Below are 21,339 nucleotides of genomic sequence, written 5' to 3' on the forward strand. Positions count from 1 at the left end.
AATATTGGAAAAGTTTTACGCCGCGTCAGACATTCTCTGGCCGCGTTGCAATTGGCGTCATTACGTCATTACGTGCCGGTCCTACTTTCTTTGAATTAACTTTTTGGTGGAAAAAAAAAAACATTCACTAAAAATTGTGTGTGCTATAAACCGAGAAGGCGGTTCTTACATTCAGCTGATCATGTTTACATAAGTGAAACCGGAGAACTTTGAACTACTACGAAAAGTAGGTCACGGCAATTTCATCGTGTTTGTGTGTCAGAAGAATCTCACGAGAGAGAACTAAAGCTGGAAATGTCGTCTGAAGTGTACGACTGTATCGTCATTGGCGCAGGGATCCAGGGGTCCTGCACTGCCTATCAGCTGGCCAAAAAACAGCAGAAAACTCTACTGCTGGAGCAGGTCGGTACAGCATGATTTGCCGACTTATTATGATTCCTTCCCGAATGATAGCATACAACAAATGTTAGAAAAGTACCTGTTTATCTTATCAAGGCAAAAATACTCATCTAAAACAGTAAGAAAATGGTAAGACAGCATTAATTATTGCATATAACATTGGATTGTTTTTAGTATTATTATTATTAAAACTAGGCAATGTACTTTATTAGCAAAGACTATAGAATTACAAGCACTGGTAAAATGTGTTTTTCGAATTCCCCCTTTTCCCCAGTTTGTTCTGCCCCACTCCAGAGGGAGCTCTCATGGCCAGACCAGGATCATACGGAAAGCCTATGAGGAATATTTCTACATACAGATGATGCAGGAAAGCTATGAGCTCTGGGCTCAGCTTGAGGAAGAAGCAGGTGTTGAGCTGTACAGGTAAGTGCGTGTAAGGAAGAATGATAACATTTTCTAACCCCTATGCAACATGTAGACACTGGAAAACAAGTGTGCCCCAGTGCAGTCTGTGAATGATGATGATAAGGGACTAGAATGAAAATGCTCCTTTAAAGTTATGGTGAGTGGGTTAGATGTACAGCGTGTAAAGTAGCCTACTTCAAAACTTGTCATAGAACTCACCATATCTTTAAGGAGCATTTTCAATCTAGTCCCTGAGCATCATCCGCAGACCGTGGGGCACACTTGTTTTTCCAGTGTCGGAGAGGTCTAATGGATCACAAGTGGATCAAGCCCACTCAGCCTTGATGCAGAATCAGTCGCCGCTATCCATCTCAGCTCTCTGACGGATGGGTCCTGATGAGAGGCCACCTGTGCCCTTGAGCATCCCAGAGACTGCTGGGCAGGGACTGAAAAATGTGTGGAACGTTTTGAAGAATGCTGGATATGTTCTGTTCTTTTCTTCCTATATAGATTTGCACTATATGGCACTTGCTTTCCAAATGACAGTTGTCATTACTGGTTTGGTCAGGACTAGTTTTCACACCGATGGAAGTGTCTGTTGTGTGAATGTGGAGGTTATGCAAAGACGTTTACGCTGGATGCGTCTGTCACAAGACCCATTGGAATAAACATTCAGTGCCTTCCAAAAGTTTAAAAACACTTTTAAGCAAAGTGGGGTTTTGGATAATAATTCTGTATCATTTCTTGGGGTAAATGTAACAAAGTGGCTTGCGATAATCATTTAAGACCGGCATTAATGATTTTCTTTTCTCAACATTATCTTAATTGGAAATAGACACTATATTTAAACGTTTGGGGTGAATACGATTTTTTCATCTTTTTGAAAGAAGTATCTTATTTTCACCAAGGCTACATTTATTTGATCAAAAATGTAGTAAAAACAGTAATATTGTGAAATGTCATTACAAAATAAAATAGTGTTTTATGTTAAAATATTTTGAATTTTCAGCAGCCATGCTTAAGTGTCACATGATCCTTCAGAAATCAATTTAATATGCTGATTTGCTGCTCAAAAAATATTTATTATTATTATCAATGTTGGAAACTGTTGTTCTGCTTAGTATTTTTGTGCAAACTGTGGTATATTTTCAGGACTCATTGACGATTAGTAAATTCCAAATAACTGAATTTATTTGAAATGGAAATCTTGTAACATTATTAATGTTTTTACTTTCACTTTTAATCAATTTAATGCATCCTTGCTGAACAGTATACAATCTTACTGACCCCAAACATTTTAATAGTATACACATCAAAATCAGTTGTTTCTTTCTGAAAATTATTGATTAATATCAGCACACCTTTATAGCTTTACAGTTTGCCAGTTAAGGTTATTACGCAACAGACCAATTAGAACACAGTTTAGAGATGCTTTATTATAAATAGTCCTAGTCATAGTATGTATTGAATTTATTATTGAAATATACAGTAGTTTGTGTTGTCCATTATCACAGTGCAAAGTACTCACGAAATGATATAGATTTATGCTAAAATCGTGCAAAACCCAACTTTGCCCAGGGCGTTTCATCCCTGACTGTTACTGTTGCTGTTCTGATTCTTATTTTTGATTCATTTTCTTTTTATAATATTTCAGCAGCTTGAACCACCAACTGTTATTTTATCCATAGAGCTGCCAAAAAGGTCAAAATTCATAATAAAGCTGTGACAGACAGCACAATGATAGATTTAGCTTTAGTTAAAGTGTGCAACGAAGGTCAAAATAAATTAGGATTCTGCAAATACAGACGTTCCTAACGAGACAGGATTAGGTAGTTAAAAACAGCAGGCAATTTTAAGGTTGTGTAAGGAAATTATTCTATGCATGTTTGATTCGGTCAGTATTAAAATGACAAATAAAAAAAATACATCTTTGAAACACTAATTTACCTCAGAAAAAGGATCTTGCCCCACCATTATGTGACCTGCCCCTTTTGCTATTAAGGACAAGGGCATTGACAAATGTTGCATGGAGTCCTTCTTTCAGTGTCCCAAATCAAACACACACACACGCAGTGGGGGATTCAGTCATAAAAATCTCTGATGAATGACTTGGACCTGTGAACTCGTGCTGCCCATGCATCATGATGGCTGGCAGATGAAGTAGGCCTTGAAAAACAGTATCCACAGAAAACAGCACGACCATCTATCACACATTGTTGATTTAAAACCTGTGTTCCCAACCTCTCATCCGTAGTGCCATAACTCCTCACATTAAGACACCTGCATCATAAGCAGGCGCATGCGGCACTTTGCACAATTTACACATGCCTCAAAGCACTTCCACCTAAATCAAGGTGCAGCTCTTCAACATGGACACACAAGTCATCTTGTGCACTTCCCTTCGCAGGCGCACAGGCCTACTGGTTATGGGTCCAGAGAACAGCGAGGGTTTCTCACGCCTGCAGGCCACGATGCAAAGCCACAAGATTCCCCGAGTGGTTTTGGAGAAGCAGGAGTTCAGCCAGCACATTCCCAATGTGAATCTCCCCGAGGGGAACGGAGCGCTGATAGACACCCTTGCCGGCGTGCTGTATGCGGACAGAGCCCTCCGAGCTGTACAGGTCAGCTGATCATATACACTACTGTACAGAAGTTCAGGGTCTGTACGATTTTTTGCAAGAAATGTATACTTTTAATCAGGAAGCACACATTAAATTGATCACAAGTGACAGTAAATCATTTCTAATGTTATGAAAGATTTTTATTTTAAAGAAATGCTGTTCTTTTTAACTTTCTATGATATCATGACTTGCATATTAACGAAAATCAACGAAAAATATTAAGCAAAACAACTATTTTCGAAATGTTTCTTGGGCACCGAATCAACATATTAGAATGATAAAGGATCATGTGACATTGAAGACTGGAGTAATGATGCTAAAAATTCAGCTTTGTTATCAAAGAATAAAATGTAAAATATATTAAAATACAATAAATTAATATTTCATGATATGACTTTCATTAAATAACAGTGTTTGACAGTATTTTCATTAAATAAAGTATTCTTGCGTCTAAAAATCTTCTATCAAACGCATAAAAATCTGAGTGATCCCAGGCTTTTGAACGGTGGTGTAAAATGAGATTTCTTTTTCTTGTTTTAGTGAATCATAATATTAAAATATTTATTTAAAAAATCTCTCGGAGGCTGTTGGAATGTCACACGTCAATCTTATATTTAGCTTGGCAGCTCAAAGCTATCAGATGCTCATCTAATTATGCATGCGAAATGAATACATTTGCTACCATTCCAAAACCCCGCTTTGGACCGATTGTGTTTTATCACATCCTTATAGAAGCATCACTGAAATGTTCTCCTCGTGGGAGCCGCGGAATCAGTTTTAGCTCACTGTAGCATACAGACTGAAGAAGAATAACATGATATGACTTTCGGCTATAATTTCAAGTGTAGACTTTTTATTTGACATGTTAGATTCTCTTTGTCATGATAAATGCTGTTATTATTATTCAAATTGTTATTTTGGTTGCCAGATAAGAGTGCTCAGCTAAAGCAATTCAAGTGGTGTGAAATAAATTCAGTGTACTGTGGAAATAAATCTCTTAGTGTGTGAGACTCCTAAACTTTCACTGTGAGAAATGTTCTTTATGTACATAACTGTACTTCAGTGTCGCCTTCACTGTGCTTTTTAAAGCTCTCGAAGATAAGATATGGCTGCAAAACTAGCTTGTTAAAGGCTCCTTACACCCTATCCAGGGAATATGGCCATGCAGTTTTATACACAATGCCTCTCTGGATTCAATAAGCTCTGCCTACAGCAGCTACAGAGTGCAGTGATAAGCTCCCTGTTGGCTCTCACTAAGGAAACTCTATTATCTTTTGCCCGAATCTGACCAGATTTTTCCAGTTTTAACTGATCCCCGTTGACATCTCTCTGTGTCAAACTCAGCCGCTGTTAAATTTGAACCAGTCTCTCCTCACTGCTCTTATTAGGGTTTTCTGTCTTAGATGGGCTGTTTTGAAGAAGTTTTGTCTATGCAGTAAAGTTGAACATCCTGTAGTCAGATTGAAGCGCTTTAATCTGCTTGTGCATGTGTGTGTGTTCTCTCAGAGGATCTTTCAGTCTGGTGGGGGTGTGATAAAGGACGGGGAGAAAGTGATTGACATTACGCCTGGTGCTGAGGTCACTGTAACCACAGGCTCTGGAGTCTACAGAGGGAGAAACCTGGTGATCACAGCTGGACCCTGGGCAAACACACTTCTGACACACACTGGACTGCAGCTGCCACTCAAGGTGCATACATACAGTCATCTTGCTTCACTTGTTTCACTCATTCATTTTTCATTTACTCACCTACCTACCTTTTTTGTCTGTCCATCCATTTATCCATTCATTCTTTTATTGACTCATCTTTCTTTCTTTCTTTTACTCACCTATTTTTTTTTTTTCAACCATTCACATTTCATACATTTGTCATGCATCCATGAATTATTAAATTAATTAATTACATCTTTCATCCATCCATCCATCCATCAATTTCTTATATTTCTTTCTTAACCTACTTTCCCTCTTTATTTTGATAATTAATTCATTAATTCATTCTTTCATTTATTTGCTTTTCCATCCATACATCCATTCATTTTGTCACCTTTTCTTTCTTTTTTCTTTTTTATCTGTCCATCTATTTGTTATATATCTATCTTCACCCTCTTTATTTCATCTGTTCCTTCATTAATTCTCTCGTTTACTCACTAGTCACTTTTTCTATCCATCCATCCATTTAATTTTTCTCACCTACATAATTTATTCTTTATTATTCTTTCTTTTTTCCTTTTTTTCTTTCTTTCTTTCTTTCTTTCTTTCTTTCTTTCTTTCTTTCTTTCTTTCTTTCTTTCTTTCTTATGTGATTAATTACTCACCTAGTAACATTACATCTTTCATTTATTCATCCATTCTGTTGTCATATTTTTTTCTTTACCTACTTACCATATTTACTTTGTCCGTTCATATATTCTTTCTTTTATTTATCTTCTTTTTACATCCCTTCATCCATCCAATCATTTTCTCACCTTCTTTCTTCCGTCCGTCTGTCTGTCCGTCCATATCACCTACATAATTTTGTTTCTTTTAATTACTCATCTAAACACATTATTTTTTCATCTTTTCATCCATTCAGTTGTTATATTTCTTTCTTCACCTTCTTACCCTGTTTCATCTGTTCAATCATTCATTTTCTCAATTACTCACTTTTTCAATCTATCTGTTCATTCACCTTCTTCCTTTCTTCTATCCATCCATCATTTAATTTTCTCACCGATCATTTCTTTCTTTCTTTCTTTCTTTCTTTCTTTCTTTCTTTCTTTCTTTCTTTCAAGGCATCATGGAACAATATATCAGTGTGAAATGTCTGGGTTTGGAAAACAAGTTCTGAAAAATGTGAGCGTGGGAATATATAAAGCATATTGACTACCAGCCATAGCTTGTGAAACACACACACAGCCACATATAGATTGATCTGGATTACACCCCTGGGCAGAATGAAAAGTGAGTTATTTGTGAATGTACAGAAACCACCGTATACACACCTCCCAATCCTATAAACAGCTCCCAGAGTCTCCAGTCCACAAAGATCTCTTATGTGTCACACGCCACGAGAGAAGTGATGGAAAAAGTACTCTGTGTTAGTTAAACTCCGAATTGGACCTAGAATTGGAATTGCATTTTTCAGGATAGCACAGGCTTGAAAGTCTGCGCTTGGGTGAGCACGACAATATATGAGCAATGAATTTTTGCACTGGTGAATTTTTATGGTCTCTGAATGAGAAGACAGACTGGAATATTCTGAGCTACAGAATCTTCACTACTTATTACATTTACCCTATCAGTGTTTATATTCATGTTTAATTTACATGCTGTTTTTTATCTGTAATATGGGTCATTTCTTTTTGTGCAGGTTGTAAAGATTAACGTATGCTACTGGAAGGAGAAGATCCCAGGCACCTATAGTGTCAGCCAACGTTTTCCATGTTTTATACAGATGGAGCCGAAAGAGGGGGAATATGACATTTACGGCCTCCCGTCCAATGAGTATCCAGGACTAATGAAGGTGAGTGACAGCAGGGTTGCTGTTTTTAAAAGAACAGGTTTGGTTGGAGCCATGGCCAAGTGGTTATCTAGCTTGTGGTGCTCAGGTTGAAGTCTGGCTTCCGTCATTCCAGATCCAGTGTTGTTATAGATTATTAAAACTATTAATAATAGTTTCCATTCAAGGAAATAAAGCTGAAATAAAATATAAATATGACATGAACAACTTCAAATTCTTAAGACGAAAAAATTGGCTACTGAGATATCTGACATAAGTTTAAGTTGGAGTACTAAAATGACTAAATAATACAAATAAATTACAGCCAAATAGAAATATATATAACACGTAAAAAAATGCACACAAAAAAACACATAAAATTAAAATAAAATAAAATAAAAGCTAATTTAAAATATGAATAAATACTATAATAGTATATAAAATTAAAACTGGTTCCTGTCCATGCCATGGTTCGCTAAAAAAAGAAATGGACAAAAGGGTCAAAATTCAGTTTAAACCACTTTTTTAGGAATTTTTCATTGCACCGCGCTACTGTTTTCTATGTATATGCGCTAGACGGACATCTTTGACCGTTGCACCCGCGTCTCACGTCTTTTGCAGCAAAATGTCTCTCAAGTTAAAAGTTATTCAACTTTTATAAAACTCATCTCAAGATCTTGTGGTGTTTTTTTTTTTCTTTCCACTGATCTGTGTCTCGTGTTTTTAACTGCAAAAACACATTCTGTGTGAATGGCCCCTTAGCCTGCTCTTCTGTGTCCCATGTTTCTCATTTAAAAACGCACTTCTCCTTGGCAACAATAGATATAGCCTACTCTAAACCACCATAACAATATGTACCACAGACCATTGTGTTACTGTAACCGCCTGCCCACATCTCATAAAAAAGCCACAAAGATTCAACACCATAGCGTTTCATCCTTTGTTAATTAATCCACAATTCCCTCATGCAGCAATACAGTACACATCCACACTCGGAGAGCTTTCAGAGATCGAGTACATCAGTGACTGTATAGCTCTCCGAATGGATACACGGTCCTTGATGCTTTCACAGAAGTAGAGAAGCAGCACTCTCCTCTGGTCTGTGTTCTCCTGGTACTAATGGCTCGGTTTCAGTATGCAGGAGAGCCCAGCAGGAGTCTTCAGTCTCATCACACTTAGCAAGGCTGAATGGGAGAGCACAGATGCCTGTGTCATGTTAGATGCATTATGTCTGCTCTAGTCGCTAGAGCCTGCCTTCTGCACGTATATCTGCTGCTCCTCCAAGCACACCGAGCGGTGGATCACCAATCCGTAATGTATCATAGGTCAGTTTGGCTTTATGGATCATAGTGTGCGTGCATGTGTCTGAGCAGGTGTGTTACCACATGGGCAGCGAGACTGAACCGGATGAGCGAGATAAACAGACGGATAGAGGCGACATCGATATTCTCATGCGCTACGTCACCCGCTGTCTCCCTGGGCTGGTGCCAGTGCCCGCTGTGGTGGAGAGCTGCATGTACACGGTGAGTGACTTCATTGCTCGTCCTTAGGTGCCATCACTGATCTGCCACTGTGTGCCCCAGACCAAACTTTCTTTCTCACTTAAGGAGAGAAGAAGGAGACCGTATTTGAATGCATGGCTCATATTTTATTCTGACATGCCATTTGATTGAACGGTTGCTGGAATTGAACCAAGCCATTAATTTCAGTTCTACATGGGTTTTGAAATTGATTTTCATTTAATTTAATTTTTTTACTTCTAGACACTTGGAATTACACTGTCCTAACCAGACATGACCTGATATGGTGAAAAGTGATTAAAGCTGTTTCTTTCATGTAAATCGGACTTTTATCCTAATCAGACATGACCATGACACGATATTTTGTGGGATGCTTGATTTCGTTTTTTAAGACCCGTGTCTCATAGCAACACTATAGTGAACCTCAAAAATTTACAATTCAGCTAATTTTAACCCCACCCCCAAACCCATTCTCGTTAATGTAAGGCAAAATCCAGTGTTATGAAGGGAAAAAAAAATGTTTAAAAGGGGTCATGACATGAGAAATCAAAATGTCCTTGACTCTTTTGTCATATAAGAGGGAGAGGTCATTGTACCATTAAAACATTCTGCAAGTTTCATAGTTTAAAACTCTTTTAACATTTAACCAAGCTCCAAACCAAACATGGTTATGTTGGATATGAGATCTCACACAGCCAAATACATTTCTATATGACTACCTCTAAAGCAAGACATCGACAATAGTTTTACATTATCAAACCATAAGCCCCGCCCAATGGCGTTCAGTTTGACACTTATAATCACTGACTCTGTCTACACTGGATACAGAAGCCCTTTTAATGTTTGTTGACGACCCATTACTTGTCGCTGGAAACTTGTCGCATCACATCTGAGTGGGTCACAGTGTCAGCCTCTCATTGAAAGGCACATTATGCAAGTTTTGCCGCAAGAGGTCGCTTATTCAAAACAATAACAAAGGCTTAGCTTAAAGGTGCTCTAAGCGATGTCACGTGTTTTTTTGGGCCAAAACATTTTTTGTCACATACAGCAAACATCTCTTCACTACCCGCTAGCTGCCTGTCCTCGAAACACACTGTAAAAAACCGCGGTCTCTGTATTTGTGGTCCCCAGGTTCCACAAACGGCAACAAAAACAAACTGGGTTCACCCGCACCACGAAACATAACAAACAGTGTTCCAGCCAATAACCGACAAGAAGGATTTGGGGGTGGGGTTTGGGGGGTTAGTGCGCGGATGAGGAGGAGGGAGGGTCTAGCTAGCCTCCGTTTTGTTTGACAATACTTCGAACGTCAACAAGAATTGACGTCACACAACATCACTTAGAGCACCTTTAATGTCGGCGCGAATGAGCGTGGAATCATGGGAGTTGTCATCTTCACCTCCACAGCCAATGGAAAGCAATCCGACGGGACTCAGGCAGAAATCATGTTCATGGATGAGCCTATGTATTTAAGTTTTATTTATTTTACTATGGTATGAAACAGGGTGGGGCCAAGAGCCGTGGGAGCGGCTCAAGTCCCATGGAGGAGCTCTGGAGATTTTGTTACGCTTATATGCCACAGTCGGCCGCTGCCGCTCCTTTCGTTTTGTTATGTTTATTTCACGATTAACGTTTGGCGGTTCCCGCCTCCTCCTTCCCTGGACTTGAAGTTTGTTAGAGTTACGTTTGACCACTTAAATTCACATAATTTTAATTCTAATGAAACCGCTGCAAGAGCTGAATAAATACTCATACAGGTCACTTTATTTGACGAATTAAATATTTGGGGTAACGCAGTGCTTTACTTGTTCGATATTGATTGATATTGGAATATCATATTAATAAAAGCTGGATGACTTCTGTTGCTAAATGCATGCAATTAATTTTAAAATATAGTGAATGGCAGAGAAAATGCTGTATTACTGTTACTACAAATAAAGCTCTTTCTGATTATGCCATGTTAGCCACAAAATAGTATTGTTTCTGAGGCATAGTACAAACATGTTACTCACTCAATTAAGAAAACAAGAGATTCAAACAATAAGAACCATGCTGTGTAAGAAGCTATATGCTCATGCTTGACCTATATAACAATTAGTTCAAAAGTCAACCAAATATATAACATTGATCTTGTGGTTTTTGGATATTTTAATCCAAAAAGTGTGCATATAGTGCCTTTGAGAGAATTTACTTTTTTGATGTACTGATGCATCAGAGCAGGTTTCTAACTTTTGCATGACCAAGCAAAGTTTGCATCCAGATGGGTGAAATGAAAAAATATACAAACACAGCTTACAAATGCAAGGTACAATCACATCAAACATGAAAAGGACAGCGATGATGCAACACAACCTAAATCCTTTATAAACTGCCCTGTCAGGAGATCCACACCGAGATAAAGTTCAGCATTAAAGCAAGAAACTGAGAGGAACATTATAAAGCAGTTCCCTAGAAGCATGCTGGACTGAGCTGTCTTCTTCAATACAATTTACAGAACAGAACAACATCTCAGTCAGCCAACCACTGTATCGATTACTTTCATACTTCAAAGGAAAAATATACAAGTGGCTCGAAATGAATCAAAACAATCATTTCTGCTGAACCGGTCTCTGTTTGTAGTAATCAGAAATGACATTTGTTCAGGACGAAGTGAAAAAGCGTCTTTAGAAACAAGACAGCTGTTCAAAAGTTTGGGGACGGTAAGATTTCTCGATGTTTTTCAAAGTAGTCTCTCATGCTCATCAAGGCTGCATTTGTTTGACACAGTAAAAACAGCAACATGGTAAAAAATAAAATAAAAAAAAAATCAGGTTTAAAAAAAGGTTTGAGTATATCTACCATGTCATTTATTCCTGTGATTCAGCATCATTACTCCAGTCTTCAGTGTCACATGATCCTTCAGAAATCATTCTAATCTGCTGATTTAGTGCTCAAGAAACATTGTATTATTATTGTTGAAAACTGTTGATTGCTTAATATTTTTGTGATGCATTCTCTTATGAATATAAAGTTCAACAGAACATTTTAATTTATTTGAAATATAAATCTTTTCAGTGTATCAATGTAAGTTTTTACTGTAAATTATCAATTTAATGTGTCCTTGCTGAATAAAAGTATTCATTTCTTTCAAAACAACCTTTGAAATATAGTGCACTATATGTCCTAACGAAGTAGTTAAAATTCAAGTTCCTCATTCCTCAGTCAATTTGTTCATCTCTTAAGCTTCTCTTTAAATTTTAAGTTCAGTTCAAACAGCGCTCATAATTCATGCCGTGCGCATGTTCAGAGTACGAAAAGGTCAACTATTTGCAGAAATAATTACAATCTAGTCTTGATGTTTAACATTCCCCTGCTTCGTTGTTTGTAGGTCACACCAGACCACCACTTTGTCCTTGATTCCCACCCAACTTACGGCAACATCATCATCGGTGCCGGATTCTCAGGTCAGTTCGAGCTGTAAAACACAGGCACACAGTCACAAAGACTCAGAGAGGTGTCTTAACTTTTTAATGAGGGAAAGTAACAGGGCGCTGGTGAAGGACAGGAAGCGAAGCCCCCGGTGCGGGGGTCTTTTATCGTTTAATTAAAGGCGGTTGCTGGCTCCCCAGGCTCCTGCGTGCTCCCGAACCCGCCTCTCAGGGGGCCAAAGGGTTCACCTGACATTTGTTCCATCTGTTCACATCACCTCCTCCTTAGACTAATTATGGGGCTAATTAAATTCCGCTGGTAATCACTTCAGAGAAGCGCTGGTTAGCAGCACGGGGCGCGGATAGTGGCGTTTGGTGGAAGAAGGGGTTAGGCAGAGAAATTCAGTATTATGTGTAGCTATTCATCTTGTGATGCATTGTCTCCAGTTAAAGGAGCTGCTTTGGAGGTGTCACAGGAAGCATTGTGTGTCTGCCTCACTGTACCGGTACCGTCCCATTGCTCTGGCACATCGCACACTAATGATTTATGACATATATTCTTCTGCCTTAATAATACATTACAACTCTGATAGGAGCAGAGGAATGCTCACTATTAACCTTTCCCTGCCTCTTCTCATTTTATTGTCTGCCATAATGACAGCGCTTCGCCTTCCCGCTGCTCTCCTGCCCTCGGCGCAGCTGTTGTATTTGCGGCTTGGGAAAAACTAAAGGGTGCGAATTGGATCAGTTTCAGGGGCAAAGACACAAACTACAGAGCTTGGGCGGGAAGTTGCCCTTCTTTCCATTCGGAATTTGTCTCAAGCCAGTCTCCGAGCTCAAGGCCCTCCGGTTGCCATGGATACCCAGTCACATCAGTGGGGTTTAAGCTAGAACAGAAGACCCTCACACATCTGCGCACATCTGCCGGTCAAAGCCATATCCACTCACAGACCAGCCTTGCCGACTTCAAACAGCCACCCAATCCGCAAAGGCAAGAGCTGAGAGTGTCGGAGAAGAATGCGGTGCATTTTAAACATCTCACCCAGCTCCATCTCCATCTCTTTCTTAAAGGGATAGTTCACCTGAACATTTCAAATCTGTCATTTACTCAACTGTATTCTTTCCTCTGCGGAGCACAAAAGGAGAAATTCTAAAGATTGTGCTGGTTGTTCTGTTTCATGCAGTTACTATAAATGGGGACTGAAGCTTTTTCAAAAACATGCAAAAAATTTATAAAAGCAGTTATTAATGAATCATCCATGTCTTGTGAAGTCATAGAATAGCTTTTTGTGAGAAACAGACTGAAATTGATTCATTATTCACTCATGAGTTGAATTTGAGAATTGCATCAGTTTGATTCATGACTAGTTTTGTGAACCTAATCAGCTGATGCATTGAAAAGAAAACCACTTAAACTATTTGTTCATGAATCAGATGTTATTATTATCACTCCCACTAACTCGGGGATGGATAATATCAAGATTTTCAGTAAATCTAACTTAAATTTCAGTCTGTTTCTCACACAAAACTATCATATGGATTCAGTAGACTTTGAATACCGTGCATATGTCATATGGTGCTGTTGAGTTCTTTTAGAAGCTTAAAAGTCTCTGATCATTGTAATTGCTTATACCACGGTCTGGGTGAATACTCGATTCTGATTGGCTGCAGGGTGTCCATTAAAAAGTGATGTAGGACACCTAGTAAAGGAGTTCTAAAACCGTTAGATTTCGATTGTAAAACTAATTAAAATATAAACTAATGTTTTAAAAATGTGTTATTTGGCAAGTGAACATGGTATAAGCGGGTTAATGCCCTTCGATGTGTCCATTGTCAGGTATTAATGGACTTCGGCGGAGGCCTCGCCGTCGTCCATTAATACCTGACAATGGACACCTCGTCGGGCATTAACCCTTATATGAAAAATACAGGCAACTACACTATCGTTTACAAGTTTGGAAAAAATTAATAAAGAAAACGGTTATTTTAAGCCTCGATGAACATAAGAAACTTCATATAAAAACATGGACATATAAAAACATTGAAAGATCTTACCAACTCCAAACTTTTGAACAGTGGTGTACATTATTTTACGAATTTCTGAATGAAAGAGGAGTATGAAATGACATTAAGGTTAATTAATAATGAGAGTATTTTCATTTTAAGCTAAAGCTATCTCTTTAACACAACAAAAAAACATACATGTACAGAACCATGCTATATTGAAGCCTCTGATAGTCCACTCTCTTCCACTAAGGAGACCAATTTTCTTAATTTACTGTACCATTTTGCCAAAACCCACCCAAAAAATAAACGTCCCATGACAGGGGTGTGATGTTGCTATACTCTATGCTCTCTCTCTATGCTCTCTCTCTCTATGCTCTCTCATGCAAAGGCTTTCTGAGTCAGACCGTGGACGACAGATAATGGCTATTTATAGAGGTCCGTTGTACATTCCCGTGAGGTGCGGTTCTTTTACCCCAGTGGATTGAATGAATGTCAACTCCATCCTATGATGATTCACCTCTCAGTAAATTTGATTTATTAATTTTTTTCTCATTCTTTCTCCACAGGCCACGGCTTCAAGTTCGGCCCTATCATAGGCAAGGTGCTCTCTCAATTGGCCATGGGGCAGGTTCCCTCACACGACCTCTCACCTTTCGGTATTAAACGTTTCCAGTCCCATGCCAGATCTTCACTTTAAGTCCAAGACCCTACAAAGACAAAGCTGCATTTAATATAATAAAAAAAACAGAATGTTAATGTCCGACTAACTGTGCTATATTAATTCATTAACCAAGAGCACTGTAAGGAGGCATGGTGGTCACTGTGATTTTGCCAAGACATGTTCCTGGGTCGACATATTTTGTTGATCCTGGAACAACATTCCTGTCTGAAAATTTAGTCCTAACCCTACCACTAAACCTAACCCTATCCATAACTAATTGGAAATATCAATAGAAACTATAAAGTAGGGGAGAGGCGGGACAGTTGAAACACTTTTCAGATAAACGTCATTTTCTACGATAAGGTTACAGATAGATTTTTTGTGTGTGTGTGATCAACAACTCACATATGTGTTCTCTTAGTATCATGTGTTATTCATTACAAATATAGAATGATTTAAGTAAAAATTTACTTTGATCGGTAGTTGTGCTTTGTTTCAATCGTCCCGTCTGAGCGGGACGGTTGCAACACAGGGGTGGGACGGATGAAACATAACAGTTTAAACGGCAACTATTCATCTAATGCTTGTTTTTATGAACAACACCTGACAAGTAACTTGTGTACATATTGTTACAAACATATTTTGTCTTTTATTTAAATTTAAAGGCTCATTTTAACCATTTTGTTCTATCACCCATTAAACATAGGCGATAAGCCTATGCGCATTTTGTGTAATCTTTCTAATAGGCTATTTTGACGAAGACAGACAAATCCGTTTACAATTAATTATCTTATACTTCTTCCTTGAGTCATATCGAGTGTTTACTAGTTGAATAGCCTTAACAGCGGTTTTCCTATGACCAGGTTTAACTGGCAGGAGGCGCTGTTTCATCCGTCCCGACAGCGCATCCCGACAGTTAAACCTGTTTTTCCCTTAAACTAAAAAACTTTGATATTGCACACTTAAGGGTGTGTTACAGTACTAATACACCTGCCGTATTATCATTACAATGGCACATGAAACAATAAATACAACTTGTCAGTCAAAAAAAAGTACCGCACGAAAGAATTCACTTACTGCACTCAAAAACAGCTTTCCGGCTTTAAATCCAAAACGGCATGACGTAAAGAAGAAATGTTTTCGCGGGTCTGGTAGGCATTGTGTAACCCTTCACTCAATTTCGTACAGACACAAAGTCTGAGTATGGACCAGTTAAATCAGAAGAACTAAATTCGCCTGCAGAGAATAAGGATGTCACAACAATAATGAGTCACTCACACAAGGTATAAGGTATAATTGAAATATATTGGTTTGTTTAGAATTTGAAACTTGAATGTATAAGAGAAAGAAGAAAAAAGAAAATACAGGAAAGAGAAAAAACAAATAAAATTCAAAGTGTGCTTCTCAAACAAATATAATAATTTCTTTAGACACCTTTTTGTCTGTTCTTAATGAGTTCAAAGACTCAAAAGGCAAGTATAATCACTTGTCACAATGTTTATGTAAATTAATACATTAACCTCTCGTTTCTTTGGAAAAAAATAAAAAAATAAAAATAATTAATCACTACAGTGAATTCACCTTCTGAAAAGCTTAATTTAGGATATAATCAATTTAAGTTAAACTCCTTAGTTGATCCCTTTTTAAAATGTATGTAGGATAAGTTTTTTTTCTTCTTAGTTTTCAATCAATATTAAAGGAAAAATAAAATGAAAGCAATCACATTTGAACAAGCAACATCGTTAATAAACAAACAAAAAATAAAATAAACCCAACAAATTCACACTTAATTCCCTTCACTGGAATTAAACCCAGCAGTTTCAAAAAATGAGTCTCTCAAATTATATTCACAACCTTGTGAATGTGAATCGTTATACGACAACAGTATTGTTCGTTACGCAGTCTCTTCTTTGTGGCTGAATCCTTCCAATTGAACGGTGAAAAATGTAAGTGCTGTTAGTTCAATTTCCTACCATCCATTATCCATCGGCAACACTAATGTCAGTTCCATGCAATCACGACTCGCTGTTAGGTCCGTGCGGCTCGCCAGTCCCGACTCCCTCCGCGAACACGAGAGTTGGAACGAATACCAGGAATCCAGGAACTCCAATCCGGAAAGCAACGATTTCAATGCAGCATCAACTCAATTCACAGCATGCACTCGACAAGATGATGATGATGATGAAATAAAATCAGCAAAAGGCAGAAAGAAGAAAAACAGAGAAAACAAAACAAAACAAAAAAAACCTGACCTTGAATAAAAGGTCAGAAAAGAAATCCTTGTTAGTTTTCTCCATAACATACACATCACATCATTTATCATTGTCTAGCACGGCATCAAAATGGCGATTGCGTTTCACATACAACGTGCGATCATTCGTTCACCATATGTGATCGTAAAGAAAAATACATTACTCATAAAATAACAAACATATTTCTAATTTATAATTAACTTATATGAACATTTCAACAACATTTCACATTTTATTACATGAAATAAAAGTGTAACTCACCAAGACCCGATGAACTTGAACATATAATCCTTTTAGGTCTTAAGAACTCTTTTTACAACTCATTCCTTTGCTCAACTCTCTCGTAAAAATAAATTCTAATCATAGATCTTTTTTGATCGTTATTGAGTTCTCAAACAACTCTTTGATACGTGAACGCGCTATGCGTTAACAAGGCTGCTTCTCCGCAACTGCGTCACACGTTATAAAATCAATTTAATAGTCTCTTTCACATCAAATTTACTTCTCTTTTCGCTACATCGTCTCTGGGCACATATAACTTCAATCCTAATCAATTTTTTCAAATAAAATCAAACAAATACTCAAATCTCTTTGGAGAGATCCAAATCACGACTGCTCTCGTCTGCTTTTCCAATCAAAGAGAGCGCGAGCTCTCACCGCGTGCGAATTCCGGAAACTGAAAAAATGTTTTTTTTTTAACATCCTCAATTCTCATTGGTTAGTCTTACAAACAAAAATTATTTTAATTTACTATTTTAATACTCATGAAAATAAGTGTACCACTATAAGTGAAACTGTATAAGTGAAAATAAATGTTCTGCTCACTTCATTTAATCACGTGTTAATTCTGTGGATAACCTGGGTTACAATTGCGTGTTATACGTGCTGAAGAAATATGACGTACATGACGTGAGTGGTTTTCAAGAAAATCGCAATGTTTCATCCGTCCCGCGTTTCAATCGTCCCGGCTCTCCCCTATCTCAATTATACTAAAATAACACTGACTCGACTACAAATTTCTCTGAATGCCCATTCCCTTCATGAGATCTCTTGCACTTTGCACTTCATCAAGCTGTTTTTGAATGCAACATTTTTAATTTGGGTACACCACCCTAATGTGATATGAAATGTGATTAACAATTTTAAATAAATAAAAAAACTTGTCTGTCCAACCTCATCTTCTTTTTTTTTTTTTTGTATCGTAGTAATGAACCAGTTCTTATGTATGGTGCCATCTTTATATATATATACACATATGTTTTCAGTCACTAATAAGAACAAACTTGTAAAGATTACTCAGTTAGCCAGCAAAATTATTGGTGTTTCAACTTCCAGTTTATCTGACTGTTAAGTCATTCATGATCCATAAAGTGTTGACAACATGATTCTGATCATCAATATTTTACCCCCCTCCCTTCTGACCGTAGGAACCGAATACCCATGTAGAAAGGCTAGTTATAAGAGCTTCATCCCTACTTCCATACGGGTTTTAAACAAACCATCCAATGCACAGAGAGGATTAGCTACACCTTTGTCAATGTTTGTGATCTGGTGTTAATTATTGTATGATTTTTGTATACGTCTGAATGTTCTATGTGTCTTTATTGTGTATGCACCACTGTGGAAAAGAAGTTCCTCTTTGAGGACAAATAAATACATCATCAATTAAAAATGGCTGTTTTCCCCTTTAACGTTCATGTTAAAAGCCCGCTGAGATTCCTCTAACTTTCATGAAAACTCAATGCCTTTAGGAGAAGGATGACGGATCAATAACCTCCAATGCTGATCGCAAGAGTAAGTCCGCCATGTTTCAACATCTGCTACACTGACAAGGGAGCCATTAGCCTCCTGCAATGAGTTTGTAACAGTATCGTCTGATACTGTCTGATTGTGAAGGCATTCATCTGTGGCCAACAGCATTAAAATTAAAGTGCACACTTGTCAGTTTTTATGATTTTACACATTACTCCTCCTCGGCGCCTCGGAGAAGGAGGTCTGGTGGCAAACGGGGCGTATTGTTAAAAAGACATCAGCCGTTGAGCTATTTGTCTTTGAGAAGTCGGCGTCATTTGTTGACTTGCTGCCTGGACCCATTTTCCCCTGTAAACATGTTAATCACTAATCAGGCAGCCTTTTACTCTAGACGTCCACCGGCACCATCAGGGGGAATGAGGAAATTATACAATGTGACAGCAGGTTACCAGGGGCCCCATTCATCCTCCTGGTTAGAAGTTAGCGTGCATTGATAGTATTAGTGTATTGATGGCCGTATTAAAATGCCATCGAACATGCAGGAGCTAATGTTTATCACCTCTGATGAGTGCGAACCTGATGCCACGAGAGCCTCAGGAGTTATTGTGAAGGCAAAGGCTTCATTGTATTAAGGTTTAATGAATGCAGATCAGGCTTCTTCATTGGCTCGCTTATGCGTGGAAGGGTCATTTCTGTGGCTTGGGTCTAAAGGAGAGCTTTATTCCTCAAAGCCAAAATAGTTCTCCAATGATAAAGGAGATGTTTAATGATAGGGAGAGAGAGAATCGGGTTGTTCGCTGGTAAACGTGCTCTCTATAATAATGCAGGATGCCTGAAGAAACACGATTTTAATATATTTTAAAATGTAATTTATTATTGTGATGACCAAGCTGAATGTTCAGCATCATCACTCCAGTCTTCGGTGTCACATGATCCTTCAGAAATCTTTCTAATATGCTGATTTGCTGCTCAAGAAACATTTCTTATAATTATCCATGTTGAAAAAACGATGCTTCACGTTTTTGTGGAAACCAGGAAACCATTTTGTTTATTTTCAGGATTTTTTGAGGAATATAAAGTACAAAAGAACATAATTAATTTTAAAATGATCTGTAGATTCTGTCATGTAGCAGTTATAGTCTATTACACTAACGTTACACATTCATCTTGAAGTAGTACAGAATTCATTTCAATGAACAGAAATAGAAATTTCTTGATGCATGCAATAGAGGGTTAAAGCAGAATTCTGCTGCCAATCTCTCAAGTGTTTTTTTCATCAGCCACCACTTCATAGCAGAGAGGAGGATGACGAAGACAACTGTAACTCAATCTCAAAACTCATAGAAATAAGTGCAGGCTGCTGTTTTTCTTATAAGCATATCACTATTGCTGTGTTTCCCGCTCTCAAATATTGCCCTCTCCAGGGAAATGAAAAAAAAAAAAAAAATTGGCCTTCTGGAAGTTGTCAATGTATCGAGTTGACATGCACAAGGATGAAGGAAAGCGCACATTGATTGACAACAGAGACAGAAAGGCTTGTGTTGCTATGGTGATGAGAGATGTTTACCTCTGTAAAGGACTGGACTGGACAGGGGTTTCATTTAAGCACAGGGCTCAAACCGCCTGCCTGTGATTTGGATTGTCCTTGACTGAGGATGCACCATGACTTCGCATCATATAAGCAACACATCCTCTCAAAAAATGAAACAAGTTGTAGTTTTATTTTGAGCTGTCAAATTTCTCTCTTGCTTGTTTTTGCACCATTTAGTAATGACTATTTATTTCTTCACTAAGAAAATGGAAAGTATCAGAAATACAATTGTAAATGTACAACCTTTGACAGCAGTTTATGATTCAGCCCCTAAAGTGCTTTACAGCTATAGGACAGAAAGAGCTAAATAAACTTATTAGGCCTACATCTAAACCAACTTAGCTTACTAGATCAAATACCCACTACTGAAAGAGTTGTTACCTGCAGCAGACGTGCCCCTTCTCAAGATTATTAACTCATCTCTATCTCTGGGTAATGTCCCAGGACCTTTTAAGCTGGCAGTTATTAATCCTCTCATTAAGAAACTACAACTAGATCCAAATGAATTGGGAAAATTACAGACCCATTTCAAATCTTCTGTTTGTCTAAAATACTAGAAAAAGTTGCGTTCGATCAATTTTGCTCCTTCCTGCAAAAATAATAATTAAATAGATATCTATGAAAAATTTGAGTTGGGATTCAGGCCCCATTACTTACTTTTAGATTCTGACCAATCTTAATACTCGTTTTACTTGATCTTAGTTCTGCTTTCGACACTATACACCATGACATTACACTGGTATGTATTTAGCATTTAGGTGGTTTAGATCAGACCGTGACCAATTTGGTTATTTAAACAGGGAATTATGCAAGGTAACATCAGTAAATGTTGGAGTACTGCAAGGATCTGTGTTAGGCCCTTTGCTATTTTCAATATACATGCTAAACACTTGGTAATAATATTAGAAAGCATGGAATTAATTTTCACTGTTGTGCCGATGATACTCAGTTATACATTTCATCATGACCTGATAAAATCCCTAAATTATCCAATATCCTATGCCTTCATGACCTCTAGATTACTGTAATGCATTACTACTACTGTACAAGCTACAGTTAGTCCAAAATGCAGCTGCTAGAGTTCTTATAGCCTAGGTCAAGAAAATATGATCATATAACATAAATTGTATCATATACACTGGTTACCTATTATGTTCCGTAATGATTACAAAGTATTGCTACTAACCTACAGTATAAGGCCCTAAATGGTTCAGTTCCTGTGTATTTAACCTATCTTCTATCTCCC

General features: G+C 37.8%; 2 protein-coding genes across 4 annotated transcripts in view; one reads left to right on the forward strand and one right to left on the reverse strand.

The window, feature by feature from the left end:
• Positions 1-21,339, reverse strand: part of sez6b (seizure related 6 homolog b) — a 213,469-nt gene that overhangs the window by 186,149 nt on the left and 5,981 nt on the right. The window lies entirely within an intron of this gene.
• On the forward strand, positions 28-15,842 carry pipox (pipecolic acid oxidase). The gene is made up of 8 exons (XM_079610289.1): positions 28-402; positions 674-822; positions 3,212-3,425; positions 4,932-5,114; positions 6,775-6,927; positions 8,277-8,426; positions 11,791-11,866; positions 14,404-15,842. Exons 1-8 carry the CDS (start codon positions 295-297, stop codon positions 14,532-14,534), a joined length of 1,164 nt encoding a protein of 387 aa, XP_079466415.1. The 5' UTR covers positions 28-294; the 3' UTR covers positions 14,535-15,842.

The sequence above is a fragment of the Phoxinus phoxinus genome, assembly GCF_949152265.1.
Source record: "Phoxinus phoxinus genome assembly, chromosome: 4".
Classification (NCBI taxonomy): Eukaryota; Metazoa; Chordata; class Actinopteri; order Cypriniformes; family Leuciscidae; genus Phoxinus; species Phoxinus phoxinus.

What these genes read in the sequence shown, in the direction of transcription:
- pipox (XM_079610289.1), top strand. Translation starts at nt 295, where the DNA reads ATGTCGTCTGAAGTGTACGACTGTATCGTCATTGGCGCAGGGATCCAG. An exon ending in GCAGGTGTTGAGCTGTACAG is followed by an intron (nt 823 to 3,211) that starts GTAAGTGCGTGT and finishes TTCCCTTCGCAG; the next exon opens with GCGCACAGGCCTACTGGTTA. An exon ending in TGGAGAGCTGCATGTACACG is followed by an intron (nt 8,427 to 11,790) that starts GTGAGTGACTTC and finishes CGTTGTTTGTAG; the next exon opens with GTCACACCAGACCACCACTT.